Source organism: Rattus norvegicus, chromosome 15 (assembly GCF_036323735.1).
Source record: "Rattus norvegicus strain BN/NHsdMcwi chromosome 15, GRCr8, whole genome shotgun sequence".
NCBI classification, from domain to species: domain Eukaryota; kingdom Metazoa; phylum Chordata; class Mammalia; order Rodentia; family Muridae; genus Rattus; species Rattus norvegicus.
The window spans coordinates 44,547,937-44,564,651 of NC_086033.1; the positions used below are offsets into that span (position 1 = coordinate 44,547,937).

General features: G+C 48.5%; 1 protein-coding gene and 1 long non-coding RNA gene across 8 annotated transcripts in view; one reads left to right on the plus strand and one right to left on the minus strand.

Annotated features, from left to right (window-relative positions):
- Positions 1-16,715, minus strand: part of Ptk2b (protein tyrosine kinase 2 beta) — a 120,480-nt gene that overhangs the window by 11,662 nt on the left and 92,103 nt on the right. For all 7 annotated transcript variants that reach the window (NM_017318.3, XM_006252145.5, XM_063274587.1 and 4 more), the window contains 18 exons: positions 12,640-12,702; positions 12,403-12,457; positions 11,852-11,992; positions 11,532-11,606; positions 10,899-11,000; positions 9,855-9,972; positions 9,403-9,442; positions 8,981-9,027; positions 8,132-8,182; positions 7,618-7,715; positions 6,770-6,854; positions 6,362-6,462; positions 5,981-6,096; positions 4,795-4,895; positions 4,541-4,630; positions 3,614-3,818; positions 1,735-1,843; positions 290-355 (listed from right to left, as the gene is read on the minus strand). In NM_017318.3, coding sequence (NP_059014.2) covers positions 290-355; positions 1,735-1,843; positions 3,614-3,818; positions 4,541-4,630; positions 4,795-4,895; positions 5,981-6,096; positions 6,362-6,462; positions 6,770-6,854; positions 7,618-7,715; positions 8,132-8,182; positions 8,981-9,027; positions 9,403-9,442; positions 9,855-9,972; positions 10,899-11,000; positions 11,532-11,606; positions 11,852-11,992; positions 12,403-12,457; positions 12,640-12,702 — 1,663 coding nt within the window. The remainder of the gene's footprint in view (positions 1-289; positions 356-1,734; positions 1,844-3,613; positions 3,819-4,540; positions 4,631-4,794; positions 4,896-5,980; positions 6,097-6,361; positions 6,463-6,769; positions 6,855-7,617; positions 7,716-8,131; positions 8,183-8,980; positions 9,028-9,402; positions 9,443-9,854; positions 9,973-10,898; positions 11,001-11,531; positions 11,607-11,851; positions 11,993-12,402; positions 12,458-12,639; positions 12,703-16,715) is intronic.
- On the plus strand, positions 4,138-8,849 carry LOC120097020 (uncharacterized). Its single transcript, XR_005494064.2, has 3 exons — positions 4,138-4,671; positions 7,053-7,155; positions 8,446-8,849. It is a non-coding gene; the product is annotated as an uncharacterized LOC120097020 (long non-coding RNA).

The following is a 16,715-nucleotide window of genomic DNA, read 5'->3' on the forward strand; positions in this document are numbered from 1 at the left end:
GGTCAGAGAAGCCAGGGGCACAGGAAGACAGCTGTAGGCAGGCACAAGAAGCAGCAGACACTGCAGACGGGTGGACTGGGCTGCAGGCAGAACTTCTGGAAGAACTGAATTTTTGTTCTTTTGATATAAGTTGAAGTTCTCTCTTGGCTACCAAGAGAGAGCCAACCTGGACATCTTGATCCCTAAGCAAGTGTTTGCTGCTGCACCTCAAAAATGTAAGCATGGCATTTCAGAAAGGCCCTTGAGGAGGATGAAGTCAACCCTCCCCGTCATCCGGTTACACACTTACCTGGAACTGCAGCTTAGGAGCCAGCAGATTGGTCTGTGGAGGGTGTTTGTACTTGGGCCGGCTGGGCTAGAAAGAGAACACAGGGCTATCTCAGTCTGACTCTCCCCTTCAGTAAGAAGGATACACCAAAGAAACCACCAAGTCAGAGGCAGTTCTGTCTGTTTACAATGGAGAGATAGGAACAGATTATCATTGGATTCATTTTGCAGCCACTCATTGAGCACTAGTTGTATGGTCAGTGATGGGAGGGGATGGGAGGAGCACATGCAAGACAGACTATGAGAGAAGTCTTTGGACCAGAATAGAAGTTGCTATGGATTCATCTCTTGTGCACAGTCCCAACAGCACCTGTTCATATACTGGCATCCTACTCCCAAAGGGATGGTTTTATAAGGTGTGGTCTTTGAGAGAAGAATGGAGTTGGGTGAAGCTATCTCATGATGAGATCAATGTCCTGGTGAGAGTAGCACAGGAGACTAAGAGAGTCCTTCTCACTGACCCTAACACTTGAGGATATAGCAAAATGGAGAGGCCATCTAAAAATGAGGAAGGGGACCTTGACATAACTGTCGATTTGACAGTTCTAGGATTACCAAAGAGACAAGACTCCAGAAATCTTTTAATTTCAATATTAAATTAGCTGAAAGAAGACTCTCTCCATATGTGGGGTCATCATTCCTGAGGCTGGGATCCTGGACCATATAAAAAAGGCAAAGCTACTTAGAAGAGACATCCACCTCTCTGCTTCCTGATTGCAGATGTTATGGAACCTCAGGCTCTGGCTGCCATACCTTCCCTGCTGTGACAGACTGTACTTTCAAATGCAGTCCAAACAAACCCTTCCCTCTGTTGCTTTCATCCAGTGTTTAATCACAGTGATGAGAAAAGTAGTGACCACAGACCCTCACCAGAGACCAAATTTGAGATTTCCTTGGGCTGTGGACCTCCCATTTCCTAAAACTGTGAGGGCTGGCTGGCTGTTGTTTACGTCACTCTGCTTGTGGTATTTCGTTTTGTCAGCTCTGGCTAATGTAGCACTGGTTTCTAGAAACCCAACCATCTGCTGGTGGGGCAACAGGGTCATCGATCCTGAGCCCAAAACTGTCACCGCAGGGATGGACATAGAACCTGAATCTCAGGGGCTCGGACATTTTCATTTATTGTCTTCCTGTTCCTTAACTGCTATCCCTAGAAGCACACTGGTTTTCGTGGGTAACTCTGAAGGACAGTTCTTGCTCCAACTTTCCCCCAGGCTGTGTGCTGGCCTCAGATTTCTCCTGATAGGACACCCATGGACGGTTGGGGAGTGGGGGTGGGCGGTTGGGTTCAGGACTGAGAAAGGCTTGTAAGAAAGCAAGCTCCTTGTGCTCTGAAAGGGCAGTGGGCCACAAAGGAATTTGGCTTTGCTGTGACCATGAGACTAATGAGACCCAGTCTTGGCTTACCTTGGGTGGGGGTTCCTGAAAAGCAGTGGGCTCCAATATTTTGGGGGGTCGGTAACGAGCGTTCCTTTCTTGTTCTATTGCAATGTCCCTCTCCATCTGATAAATGTCACTGCCGAGGAGTCAGGTTAGATAGAGAGAGAAACCAGGTCAAAGGGGGACACATTGAAGTCAGGGGAGACCTGAATGAGGGCCACCACAGAGCCCATTTCTACCTTCATTTTCCCTATAGAGTGACTTGGGAGATGCCTCTGAGACAGATTAGGATGGAGATCCTGAGGCTACCCTTACATCAAGGTTTGAGAAGGTCACTCAAATGGATTCAATTGGTAGAAACCCTTAGAAAGCCAGCCCCATGGGTGGCAGAAGCTGGCTGGCAGCTCTTCCTCCCCCACTGCAGCCTTTCTGCACCAGCTATTGTCAAAAAGCTCTGTTTACATCTCCAGTGTCCCATCTAAGTTTATGACTGGGGCCCAAATTCACCATGACATTAGGTACATCCCTTCTCACTTCATAGCTTGCCCTGGGGCTACTTTCTACTCTCCTAATAAGGTCTTGGCTTTCTTTCTTAGTGCAGTGCTTCTCAACCCTGAGGCCCTTGTAATTACTGCAGGGTCTTCAAGTCTATGTCTTCAAAGGAACACTAAACATTATGCATTATCGAATGCATACCATGTAGTACTGTCCCTTTAAATGTGTACACACACACACACACACACACACACACACACACACACACACACACACACACACACTGTGTCCATAGCCTACTATGTTTTGTCAATCACAAGGACTCTGAAAGTTTGATAGAATTTTGTGTAAGTTCTCAAAGTTTGACACAAGGTCGGAGTGGGTTAGTTGGATCCTTTGTTAACCATGGAGGAAAGACTGCCGGGCTGTTCTTGAAGGAGGTGTCAGAGTTCCTCTGGGCTCTGAGTCTCTTTAAGGGGTAGGAGTGGGTGTCAGCCCAGAGATGGGCAACTACTAAGGCTCCCTGGGGTTCTGAAGACCCTTCTCCCTTTTCGCCCCGGAGCTATGTTCTCTCAGATTCTATCTTTCAATTACGTTTTATCCTAGAATGTTCTCGCTTCCTAAGTCTCCCAGATGAAGGACCAACGGATGGTGCAGAATTAATCAGAAGAGCCATGGAGGGAAGTTGGGAGCAGATAGGCATTCTAAGACTACAGTTTGGCAGTTTGGAATGTGTTTGAGATTCCAAGTCAAAAAACAAATGCAGGGCCATCTTTACCTGGGCTTTCTTAGCCTCTCCCTTGAGCCTCCCATTAGCCTTTTACTTTTAAAGTGTGCTAAGGATGATCTTGAAAGCATTATCCTATTGTCTGTGCCCTTCACGTGTTGGGATTATATGCATGTGATGCCATGTCTTCCCTATTTTTCTGCCCTCAAATATCATCACTCAAGCTGGGAGTGTAGCTCAGTGGTAATACACTTGGCTAACATTCCCAAAACCCTGGTCCTGTTCACATACACACACACACACACACACACACACACACACACACACACACACACACACACAGAGAGAGAGAGAGAGAGAGAGAGAGAGAGAGAGAGAGAGAGAGAGTGTTTGCTACATTATCTAAGCTCATTAAGCAAGTTTCCTTAAGACAGAGGTCAGCAAAGTGTATCTGTTACCTGCTGTACTTCTACTGGAAGGGAGGGCACCTTCCACGTGCTGATCAGAAGGAAGTTCTGGCATAAGTGCCACTTTACCTATCACTATTAGGCATCAAGTCACCAACTTTAACCTGAACTCTCCTGTCTGACAAAGGGGAACAAAGATACCCACTGCACAGGGCTGGAGATCCCCACAGCATCTGAAGCCTCATCCTCTACTTATAGCTCCCCACATTATGCTCACCTGAGACTGCACACAAGCTCCGTAAAGCGGGGCCGGTCGCTGGGGTCATAGTCCCAGCAGCGGGTCATGAGTGTGTAAAGGACAGGCGGGCAGAGTTCGGGCTTAGGCAGCCTGTCCCCTTTCTCCAGCACCCCGATGACATCCTTGTTTTCAAGCCAGAAGAAAGGCTGCTTCCCAAAGCTGAGGATCTCCCACATGCATACAGCTGAGAGCAGAGAGGGGAAGCTCAGGGGAGGGGCCAACTTGTTCTCCCCAGGGATAACTATGGCCACTGGTCCCAACTAGAGGAGGAACATTCTCTCTTGAGGTCCTGCCCACCACAGTGGTCCAGTCATGACAGTTATAGCCTAGTACAAGAACTTATAGTACAAGAACCACTTAGAACCCTCCTGGTGGAGCTACTAAGATTCTGGGGATGCAGGGGAGGCTATTATCTGTACCATCAGAACTTCCTCATGAGGCACAAAGCTTCTTCCTCACAGGGTGGGGAAGTTCTAATACTAGTAGCCTGTGTCCCTGCGGAGCCTTAATTTCCTCAGGTGTAGAATACTCAGGAGGAGTGGTGATGTTCTCAGAAGCAGGTGCAGAACCAGTGGGTCATGTGCAAAGTGGTAATGTCATCTAGCTGGGGTCTCTCTCCTCGCACCTCCTTGTCAAAAGAAGCTGGCCAATTTTCCTTAAGGACTCCATGAAGCCTTTCCCACATAGTCCTTGGGGATGGGTGACATAGTATATGCTTGTGACAAGAGTCTTTATGAGGGAGTGAGCCCAGTTTATCCCTCACTGACTCTGTATCTTTGGGACATCTCAGTAGCACTGGGACCTGAGGGGCACAATGTAAGACCCTTGTTCTCTGTTCTGTTCTCCTGCCCAAGCCACGGACCTGAGAATCGGCACTTTCCCAGGCCCACCTGGGTCGCCACTCACCAAACATCCAGACGTCACTGGCGGTTGTAAAGCGGCGAAAGTTGATGGACTCGGGGGACATCCATTTGATGGGGAGACGGGTCACGGAAGCTTTGTGTGGACAAAGAGGTTTACAGGGATTATTTACGGATGTAAGATCTAGAATTGTGTTCCTACCTGCCAGAGACCACTGGCCAAGGTTGCCTGAACCCCAGGCTTCCTTGCTCTGGGATTTTGAGTTATACAAACCACACTGGCTGCTGAGAAGTCCTTACCTTTGTAATAGTCCTCATCCTCAATGTACCGGGAGAGCCCAAAGTCCCCGAGCTTCACACACTCAGGAGAGGCCACCAGGATGTTCCGGACAGCAATATCCCTGGAGGAAGAATGGAAGGCTAGCATAAGGAACTGCTTTGGGACCCTGGTACATGTGAAGCAAGCCAGGCATTGACCTGAAAGAACATAACAACAGGTTTCTGACAGGAATAGAGTGCCACCAGGGTAATGTAACTTTTGCAACTCATAGGCATCTGGCTCTCCTTGAGGAATGTCTGCTGACCTGGGCTATCTGCTATTCTTAGTGTCACCATCAACTCCAGAGGGCCCAACTGCTTCTCACTCACTTCCTGCAGTATCTGCTACTAAAAGGATAATTCTTAAAACACAGCTTCAGATACATAAAGGGAACAAACCTGCAAGCACATCGCCCTAGCTCCAGGCCATGTGAAACTCCCATTTGACCTTCACACCACAATGTGATTCTCAAGGAAAAGGAGTGTTTCCCTTGATCACGACCTTGTTTTAGGACACAGGCTGGACTGAGATGTGCTCCAAGGGTGTCAGTGGATGAAGGGGGTCAGAGGATATTTGTTTGTAACCCCTACATGGCTCTGCACAGAATCAGGCTCAAAACCCCACAGGCTGTGTCTGTGGTGGGTTGAGCATCTCAGTGTGGTCTCCTCAAGGCTCATGCTCTCAAGGGACTAAGAACAAAGCCAGGTAGAGAGTAGGGAAGAACCACCTTTGTAGCCATAATTAAAGTAGAGGGTGGTTCAGGGATACTGGAGAAGTAGGGAGGAGATCAAAAGACCTTAGGAGGCTCCAGACACCTCTGTAGATCACTTCCTTTTTCCTAGGCTGTGAGCCGCCCAGTGAGCAAAGTGGAGGAGGTAGAACACTGAGCCAGAGGGCAGCCCCACCCCCAGCACTCGCCAGGATGCAGCAGAAGATGCAGAGCTACAATGAGACCTCAGACTTTGGTCTTCTTCTCTGTATCCTTGGACCTTTTAAGTTTCTGGGTGGGGACATGTTTCATGAAGATGACCTGAGTACGGTGTGCCCAGCACTCACAGCTGTCGGGCACAGACCAGGCTGGGATTGTGGCTTAGGACCACATCACTCTCAAGTTCTACACACCGTCTCCTTCTCAGGGACCAGGTAAAAGTCTCACACTCCTCCTACCTGTGGACACAGTTGATGCTCTCCAGATAGGCCATGGCTTTGCATATCTGCAGAGCGTACAGGACCAGAGTGGGTACCTTCAGGGAATTTTTATTTCGCTCCAGGTAGTGTCCCAGCTGCAGGAAGAGAGGTATGACATCAGAATGACTTTCTGCCCCAGCCTGACGCCAAATCACCAGGCCCCTCATAGCCACTGACCCCTCATTTCCTTTGAGAGGCAAATTCAAAGATGGTAATATATTTTGGCAATTCCTCCACCTAACAGCTAAATATAGAAGCAGGAAGTTGTAAAGACGCCTTGCTATCAATGTCTCCCATCCTTGTTCAACTGTGGCCTGATTGTCACATGGAGTCTGTCCCTCATCAAGCCCTTGAGCTCACCTCCCCATAAGGATACAGTTCCATGACGATCCATGTGGGTTCCTCTTCAATGATGCCAATCAGCTTGACGATGTGAGGGTGGTCAAGATTCTTCATGATCACTGAAGGAGGGGGAGAGGGATGGAGCGGGTTAAAGGTCATACAGAAAATAGTTAGCTTTTCTTTCCCCAGTGCTGAGGGTCACACAGGATCTCATGCATGCCAGGCAGGTGTTCTACCGCCAAGCTACAGCCCCACTCCCAGCCACATAAGAGAAACGCAGCTCCCTGCTCCAACTGTGGGACATGGTACAAGAGACTGTTTACAGTCAGAAGTCGGAGTGGGGTCCTGTCCCTGCTCAGACGTCCCAGCCTCCCAGCTCCCTTTCCCTGAGGTCATCCCACAGGCTCATCCCCAAGGGATGCCTACCTGCCTCACTCATGAACTTCTCCTTGTTGTCCAGGGTACAATCTTTCTTACAGGTCTTGACGGCCACATTAATTTTTTCCCCTTTCTGCAACAGAAGTGTATGTTCAGGGACTCTAGTGCTCTCTAGAGGTATCCTCGCCCCAGCCTCAGCATGGCCTTCTCAGACTTGACTACCAGCCTAGGCAAATGGTGTGGCTCCTGAATGGCATGCCCTCCACCCCCACACACACGCCCTATTTCTCTCTCTCTTTTCATGTTTTCTCCCTTGTTTCCTTCCTTCCAGATCATTCTGTGTTAGAACTAGAAAGAACTTCAGAGACCAGAAAGCTCAATGCCTGTGTCCAGAGGAGGATACAGAGTCATGTGATCTGCTCAAAGGCAAGCAGGTATGTGGCAGAACACACACAGGGTCTCCATCAGAAGAGAGCAGGGCCTCCTTCTGTGTCTTTACTGTTGGCTTTCAACCACCCTGCTCTCCATAGGTCTGCCTTCTCCAGCCTGCTGGAAGTATAACCATATAGGAAGGCTCACCTCGGCTTAAGCCACCTGAACCACCTGAAGTGGATTCCTGCTGGATCCACTTAGGCCCTTCTCTAACCACATCTTACCACCCTTCCTCCTCTGCATTCTCCCACAAGTCCCAGAGCCCACTATGTTTCTACCCCTAGTACACTGCTCCCCAATCTCAGGAATGACTCTCATCCCCTTCACTCCCTGAGTGCTCCAGAAACAGTCCCACAGCATATGACTGAGGACCCACTATGTGTCAGCCAGCTGCTACCTCCAACCCCGCTCCCCTCTCTTTCTTCAGACAGAGGAAAGGGATGGGGTAAGAGTCTGGGACTTACATGGTTCGTGTAGACACCTTCGTAGACCTCCCCGAAGAAGCCTTCACCCAGAATGCGGTTAAGAACTACATCTTCACGGGCAACACCATACTGTGGGCCTGCACAGAAGGAGTAAACAGGGGGGTCACAGAGTCCAGAGTCCAGCTGGCCTCTCCAGGGAACCTGGGTGCTTAACAGCAAAGATTCAAGGGCGAGCTGGAAATAGCATCTAGATTGTTCCATTGTCTCAGATCTAGAAAGATCTATTACTCTGCTCCCTCCTCTCTGGGTTCTAGGTCCACATTCTTAAAGTCCTCACTGAAGCTATACCGATCCACTTAAGGCCTGTAATAGATTGTCAGCTGCCAAACTAAGGGTTCCTCAGTTCTTCTCTGTCTGAGCACATGCAGATGAGAATAAAGGAGAGACAGAAGGTTCTTCCTGTGGTGTCCCAAGAATACTTATGATGTCACTTCCCAGAGCACTGACTATGGTCACAGTGGTTGAGGGATGGCCAGCCTCTTCAAGAACCTACCTCCTGGCCTTCGCAGGGTCTCATCAGGAATCTCTGCATAGATGTCTGACTCTGTAATGACAGAAAGGGGCCCAGCCCATGGGCTATGTGTCTTCACTGGACACAGCCAGGAGGTAGGCCATGACTTCCAAAGGAGTGAGTGGGGGTGGGGTCCTGCAGGAGTGTCCAGTCTCCTACACCAGGATTCAAGGAAGCCCCACAGCCAGAGGCACCAAGCTTGAATCCATGCCTACTCTCTCAGCCTTGCTAGTTTCAAATGACACATTACTCACTTTATTATTAACTCGAAGTTTTCAACTCTCTCCAACCCACAGGCCTCAGCCCTACCCTACAGTGTGACATCTGGCATCCTCTAGGAAGTGATGAGAGTCAGATGACATTGTGAGGAGAGGATTCTGATGAAAACTAGTGTTCTTAAAAGAAGAGGACAAGACACTAGAGATTGTGCTCTCTACCATGTGACCACACAGCAAGGAGACCAACCTAAAAGCAAGCCTTCTCCAACCAGAATCTGCAGTGACAGGGCTTGCCAACCTCAAGAACTCAGAGTAATACATGGCTGGCTTTGAGTCATTCAGTCTATTGTATTGTTTGTGCCAATGCAGCTGACCAAGATCAAAACAGTACCATGGTGCAAACTAAGTCAACATTTGTCATAACAACAAACGGCGTTCTTGAGCCATCATTGATTAAAGGTGCACACCACCATGTAGGCTTATTTTTGAGTCGTCATTGAGAAGTGATAGAGAAAGTAGTTATACCTGGAAGGCTTACATCAGCAGAGGAAGCACAGGTGCTGGGCAAGCATGAGGGAGGGGCAGAGGCCGAGGGTTCAGGGAACATGCTTACCTATGCTACAGCTTTCTGAGAGGTGGGACCGCCGAGACTCCAGGTTTCTGTAGGAGAAGGTAAGAGGGCAGGAGCTGATTGACCCTGAAACCCTGAAACATTCCCCTTATGCAGCCTCAATCTACACCTATCCACCCAGCCAGCACAGGCTAGACCTTTAAAAGCAGCCAACCCTGGCTGTCAGTGAGCTGGGGGTGTAGCCCAGGACTCCAAGGGGCAAGAGCTGAAGGAAAGACAGAAGCCTTCTTCTCAAGGGAGCACCGGGTGGAACAGAGACCAGTCCCATGGTTGTGTACTGAGAGGGGACACACACCCTCATGAAATGAAGAGACTCAAGCATTCTCTCAGAAACAAGGGAGGGGGTGGTGTTCAATGCGTGGTCTTCCAGCCCTATCCCATAGAGGCATCTCTCATGTACTCACAGTGTGGGGATCTGAGGCAGGCTGTTCCTCTTCTCACCATCTAGTGGAAAGTAGAGGAAGGGAGGGTTGGAACCAAGGACATACGGGTGAATGGATGGTGTGTGGAACACTGCTTCTAAGGCTCCCCTGTCAGCACCATGGTAGAAGCTGGAACTAGAGCCCTCTCTGAACACTTCCTCCCGCCAATCTCACATGCTCCAGTTTTGCCCATTTCCTGACTGCTCCCTAATCAGGGTCACACAGAACAGAACAGTTATATGTTATCAAAGGCTCTGCTATGCTAGAGGCTGCAAACACAGCCCCTCCAGAAGTCACTTCCAGTAGTTGACCTCCGAGAATAGACTTAGCACCTCCTCACACTCCTAACCTCTTTGCTTCCACTGAAGGACCAACGCCTGGGCTTGCGCCTGACATCCACCTCTGGGCTAGTCTACCTCCAAAGAGAAACCTACCTTTCTTGGCATGAATGATGAGAGAGCCTTTATGCTCTCCTTGAAGCCTGCAGTAGCCATCTATGAGGTCAGCCATGTTCTCAGCCTCTGCCAGGGACGAGGTTTTGATGGACAAGGACTGCAGAGAAGGGGCCAGCCACAAGTGAGAAAGCAGAGCCTGGACTAGAGTCCCTCGCACAGGGAGGAAGAAGGGAATGCAGGACCTGGCCCCACCTCTGTGGGATTCCATCCACACCTTTCCTGAGTATTCTGTGTGTGGCTAGAGACAGCCACCAGAGGGCGCTCTGGCCCTCCCTCCTGCTGGCTACCTAGCGCTCTTGGTTGCAAGGCCAGGTCTGGGACTCATTCTGAACTTAATAGCACAAGGCCTTGTATTTATTTGGTAAGTGCTCGATGTGTACAGGCAAAACCTGAGGATTGGGAGGTGGACGGGATTGGGGCTTCAGTGCATTCTGCTAAGAGAAGAGAGACAAATGTTTGGTGGTCTGAGGTCTTCTAACTACAAAAAACGCCCCATGTCCCTCAGGTCTTGTTTTCTAAACTGTTGCTTAGTCGCTAAATGTTGGACTTCTGCTACACGTGTACCTTACTTTCTGTCACTTCTACCTACCCTAAAGCTCTTTCTACTTTTCTTGATATTAAAGAAATAATTGTCCTCCAAATTTCCTTAAATCTTATCATTAGTATAGTGTCTACACCTTGTTTGGATAATGGGTGTAGTTTTATTTTGGTTTATACTTATTTATTTATTAGTGGGTGCAGGGCCGAGGTCACAAAGTTGCCACTGTGTAAATGTGGAGATCAGAGGACAATTCTCTACAGGTCATTTCTCTCCTTCCGGTACACGGGCTGGGTGTCAGGGTAAAGGTGAGGACTGAACTCAGATTATTGAGTTTGGTGGTACCACCCCTATCTTGCCAGTCATGGGCACACTTTCCTTAACAAGATCTATTAACAGAGAACGCCTAGTCCCTCCTGGACTCGGACAGGTTGGCTTGACTAAATCCCGCCCACAGAGCTCCCAGGTGCCCCAGAAATGCTCACCTGGGGGGCACCCTCGATGCCCAGCTGCAGTACTGCCTGGGTCTCTTCCAAGGGGAGGCACCTGATGGATCTGATCTGCTTGAACTCGGCGAGGCAGGTGGGCTGTGAAGGAAGCAGAGACGACCGAAGACCATTTAATCTCAGGATCAGACCAAGGAAACTGGTCAAGATGAGGGTGAGGAGGAAGGGTGCGGAGCCTCTTTTGAGGATGGAGAGAATGTTGCTAGAAAGTCCATCTCAGAAGCCTAGGATGCTCAAGTGGCAGAAGAAAAAGGGAGAAAGGTACTCTTGCCAAGGTTGTATATCAAGTTGGGGGTGGAGCCAGAACGGGACCCAGGCTCCCAGGAAGTCACTGGCTTATTTTGCCAGCGAGGAAGGGACTCTTCCTTATGTACGGCAATGGCATTCCCTCGCTCTTCACCATCACCTCACTGCTATCCCCGAATAGCAAATCTTAACAAATTCTCAACAATTCTACACCAAGGTCCAAGGTTGAGCCCTTATAAAGTCTCTGCCCTGAGCAATGGGGGGATAGGGAGAAAAGAGATGATGCGGTGACAGAAGAAGAGACAGGGAGGAGGAAAAAGACCTGAGCCAGAGCTGGGTTGAAGCTCACTCTTGGGCTCTCTCTACCTTTGTGTCTTGACTTGTCAGCTGACGGATGCCTTTAGGGCCAATGACCAGGTCCACAGTAATGTTCCACCCTTGCTGGAATAAAGGGAGAGGGGACTATTTCCTATGCTGCCCAGCCATACTCAGAAGCTCTAAAAGAATCTCATTAAAGCAGGCAAATACAACCATCTCCCCTAAACCCCACCACACAGCTCACCTCTTCCCATCCCTTTTCTTTCCCTGGCCATGTATGTCTCCCCGCCCCCACATTGGCCCTCTGGGGTCCCATCCCAGAGGCCTGGAGGTCAGGCAGGTTGAGGGTAAGAAGAACAGGCCATTACAATGAGTTCACAGCGATAGGTCTCCTGGTCGATGTTGGCAAAGCCTGCCAGAGTATTGAAGAATTTCATGACACACTCTTCCTCCCGGAGTGATGCATACTGCTGGAAGGTCTGCTGGATCATCTTCCGGAACTGCTTGGGCTGAGAAGCAGATGGGGAGTACAGGGTCAACTCAGCTTCCTGTTTAGATCTTATAGAAAGGCTGCTAACTGCTACAGCATGGCTCCCAGGGTCCCCACCATGACAGATGCCGAGATGTATTCCCTGAAGCTCATGACTGGCTCCACAGAAGCACACCCTAACCCTCTGAAGGAGGTATGAGACATGGAATCCCATCACCCAGGTCATGAAATGAATCAAGCCTCCAAGGCAGTTTTGAGCCAGGTGTACCTCGCCCTGATTCCCAGACCTGGAGGGCCTATCACATGCATCTGCTGTCTTATGTCAGGTACCCTAAGGCAATAGATCTTCTTCTCCTGACCCTCTAGCTCCTGTCCCAGAACCCACATTGAGCAGGGCTCCCTGGGCTCCTTGCTGTCTGCTTCCCTCACCTTTAAGTTTTCCTGCATTTGCTTTGGGAAAAACAGGTCCAGACCGACTTCTTTTCTGAAAGAAGGAAAACAGAAGCCACATTTGATACACATGCTGAACTGACCAACCAAAATGAGGTGAGAGGGCTTGGAGACTAGAGAACTGGGCCCTAGGGCTCCTGGGGAGATGGGCAGGTGAATGGGACAGCAGGACACTGGGGGATGGGTGGGGGAAGCCATGCCTGACACAGAACTTACTCCAGGAGTTCAAAGTTGGACTTTTTGTCAAGTGCATTGTGGGGCATGTCCTTGAAGAATCTCCTGGGGAGAGAGCGAGAGATGGCGTGAAGAAGAGGGCTGAGAGCTGAAGCCTTCAGAGTAGGGCATCTGACATTCATGTGTTGGCCCACGAGCATCTCTACCAAACATAGGGACTACCTGGGGCATGGGGCAAGAAGAACAACACAGCTAGATATGTGTGAAGCCATGAGGGAAGAGGAAGCCAGGGAACTTAGTTCCCCCGGGGATTCCATGTACTTTATGGCTGTAGCCCTTGAATTTCTCAGAATGAGAAAATAGCACCTCTGTAGGCATCCGTAAAAACAAACAGTCCTTAGGCTCAGATAATAATGGTGCTTGCTGCCAAGCTGAAGACCTGTGTTTGATGCCCAGGACACATCTGATAGAAGGAGAGACCTGAATCCCATAAATTGACCTCTGACCTCCTCATGCACTATGACCTCTCTCCTCCCTCCCTCCCTCCCCCCCCCCTCTCTCTCTCTCTCACACACACACACACACACACACGCAAGCAAGCAATGGATGTGTACAAATAAAATGTTTAAAAGCAAACACTCTAGGGCAGCCAGCCCTCATGTTCTCAGCCCAGGAACATCACTCCCCAATGTGGGTGCATATGGTTACATTTGCATCTAAATAATTAACTTTAGTAAACATAAAACTTTAGAATTCACAGAAGAAAATGAAAATAACTAATAACCCTACTTGTAGATAATGTAAAAGTTTCCCATCTTTAAGCCATTCATAAATAATATGCGCTTCGTGTGCTGTGTATTGTGGTTTTAATATGATAAAACAGCCGGTGGCCCCAAGTACACCAGATGCTCTACTCTGCTAAGGCCACCGTGACTAGTAACCAACCACCAGCTATTGTAGGCATTGTCCTAATCTTGATCTTACATTGTGGTCACTCAGAGTACCTTTAACTCAGGTGGTTGCCGATATCTGGGGATACTTTTGCTCTAACACTGCAAGCAGACAAAACAGGCAGTACTCAGGAATCTGAAAGGGTGAACTCAGCTAACTGGAACATAGAAATGTGTGCACACTTGTGCCCATAGGGGCCAGAAGAGGGTGCTGAATCCCTTGCAGCTAGAGTGATGAGTCTCTGTGAGGGGTTCAGCATAGGCTCGGGATCTGAATTTTAGTTCTTTGAACAGTAAGCACTCTTAACTCCTGAGCCATCTCTCCAGCTCCTGCAATGTTTATACATGTGAATAAGGCCATTTAAAAACTAAGGACTCCAAGTATCTCCATACTCTGGGTAAAAACAACTACAGCAAGAGTCACAGGAGGAGTCCCCTCCCCTCAAACATCCAACATGGACTGTTCCATCCGTAAATTTTTATGACTGAACTAAAACACAATCTATAGTCGTGCGGTATATATTTTATTTCCTAAACACATTCCAAGTATGCCTTGCATGGTTGTGAGCATTCTCAATTGGGGGCAACTTGGCACTCTCCCCTCAATAGCCTAAAACCCTAATCTAAATCTGGAGGTGCTTTTGGTTGCTCCCCATGCTGATGGAGATGTATACTGCAGTATGTACACAGGAAAATCCCATCTTGACAAGGAATTACCCATCCCTAAATGTCCCTAAATGAGGAGAGAAGTTAGAAAATGCAGAACCATGGCTCTTTCCCACTGCCACTTCTCTCTACTGGGTTTTGGAAACAGCAATGCCTGGAAAGAGGAATAAGCCTATGTAGGTGCGGACTTGAACTCACAGAACGAATGCTAGCAGGAGGAGCCTCAGCTGTGAGATATAAGGGGACTGACTAGGGAACTTCGTCACCCACCCAAAGGTCTCCGTGGTTAAGTTCTCCAGGATCACTGAGGGCAGCGTTACAAGTTTCCCAAGCCAGTGCTACCTGCTTCCAGTCACAATAGAAAACCTCAGAGCACACCTTCCTGGACTGTCCTAGTCAATGTGGTTGTTCACATTCCCAGCAGGACTGAGTGAGCTGTGACACGTGCCCTGGGTAACCGCACACGCTGGCTTCTCTCACACAGCCTTGTTCTAACAGCACACATTTCAGAATGGAACTAAAAAGGGGGATTTTTAGTCCTTTCTGGGTTACCAAGTGTGGTTGAATGACAGTAGCCCCACAGGTTTGTAGGTCTGAATACTTGGTCCCCAGTTGGTTGGACCTGTTTGGGAAGAACTGGGGAGTGCAGCTCTGTTGGAGGAGATGTACCTCTGGGGGCAGTCGCTGACATTTCAGAAGACTCCCAACATTTTCACTTTTTAATAGGTTGTCTTGATCATGGCATTTTATTATAGCAATAGGGAAAAAAAAAGACAGGAGTTGGTACCCAGAATGGAGTACTGTTATGACATACCTGACCATGCTGGTTTTGGGAGAGGAATGTGGAAGACTTTGGAACTTTCAGGAAAGCAGCTGAATCCTTTAAGTAAGGTCTAATGGGCTATTCTAGTACAGGCTTGGAAAACAATAGTGTGCAGACGATGTGGACTATGGATGGCCCGTTCAAGAGATTCAGAGGGGAATTATTGTGCTATTTTAACAACAGTCTGAGGCTGCTGACTTCCTTTGTCCTAAGAATCTGCTTGATGCTAAATTTAAAAAGTGGCAGATTAATTTTCTTGGTGGAGGAGATTCCAAGACAATGTAATTTTGATTCTTTCGCATGACTAGTAAAAAGCAACAACAAAGGAAATCTTTGTACAAATGCGATCCAAGGGGCCACACTCTATCCACATGGGCAGTCAGACCTGGCAGTGTCCTCCACATGATCCTAGATTTCAAGTCAGAATGGATACATGAGTAAAGGGGCTATGGAGTCTTTCTCCATGGTTGAGAAGAGCCCCTAAGGTCAACTGCGTGGTAGGAAAGTCCCTGCATGAAGCCATTGCAAAGCCAATGCATGAAGATGAGAAAGTGAAGCCTGGATTGTCTGGAGATCCCAAAGTGTTGGAGGTGCCGGGGCCATGAGACTCCAAGAAGAGCTACATATGGCGAGTGGAAGCATCCCAAGAGAGAGAAGCATGGTGCAGTCAGCAGAAAAGAATAGTGCTGTGGTTCTCAACCTGTGGGTCGTAACCCCTTTGGGGATTGCATATCAGATATCCTGCCTACCAGATATTCACATTATAGTTCATAACTATTGTGAAACTACAGTTATGACGTAGCAGCAGAATAATTTTATGATTGGGGGTTACCACACCATGAGGAACTGTATTAAAGGGTTGCAGTATGAAGAAAGCTTGAAGACCCCTGGGTTAGAGCCATCTAAGCCATCTGACATTAGACACAGAGCAACAAGATCCAGAGTTTTCAGTCTTAGGTCCAGTATTTTCTCACTGTTTCCTTTGCTCCCCTCTTTAATGGTAATGTTTAATCTGTTCTATTATATGTTGGAAGTATGCAGTCTGCTTTTTTATTTTATGTGTGTTTACAGTTAAGAGATTGCCCTACGTCTCAGAAGACTTTAGACTTTTAAACTGTGTTGAAACTGAAAGACTATGGGGGGCTGTTGAAGTTGGACTGGATGCATTTTTGTGTTATGATCCTGCAAGTTTATGAGGATCACGGAGTAGAATGTGGTGGAATGGCCCCTATAGGCTCCTGTGTGAATACTCCAGTTGGTGAACTGTTGGGAAGAGGAGGATTGGCTTGTTGGGTGAAGTGTGCCTTTGGGGGGTGTGCTTTGAGATTTCAAAGTATTCAAAAGAGATCTAAGTCGTCAATACATTGATGTTTTTGTTTACCAGGATAGACAGAACCAATCACACAGTCTAGCATGTAGGAAGATGCATGAGCCGAGGGGGAGGGGCAGAAAAGTCTTTAAAGATGGAGAGACTCTCTGGCTGGCTCATCAGGAGAGTGGATGATCATCTCCTTAAATACACTCTTTCCCAGACCTGGTTTAAAGTTCCCTATGCAGATAAAGCTGGGTATGTAGCACCAACTCACACAATTTAAAGAAGCTGCCCAAGTATGGGATCCTTTACCTTCCCACATTGGACCACTTTATAAAGTGTGAGAAGAGACACTCCGTGCTTGCTC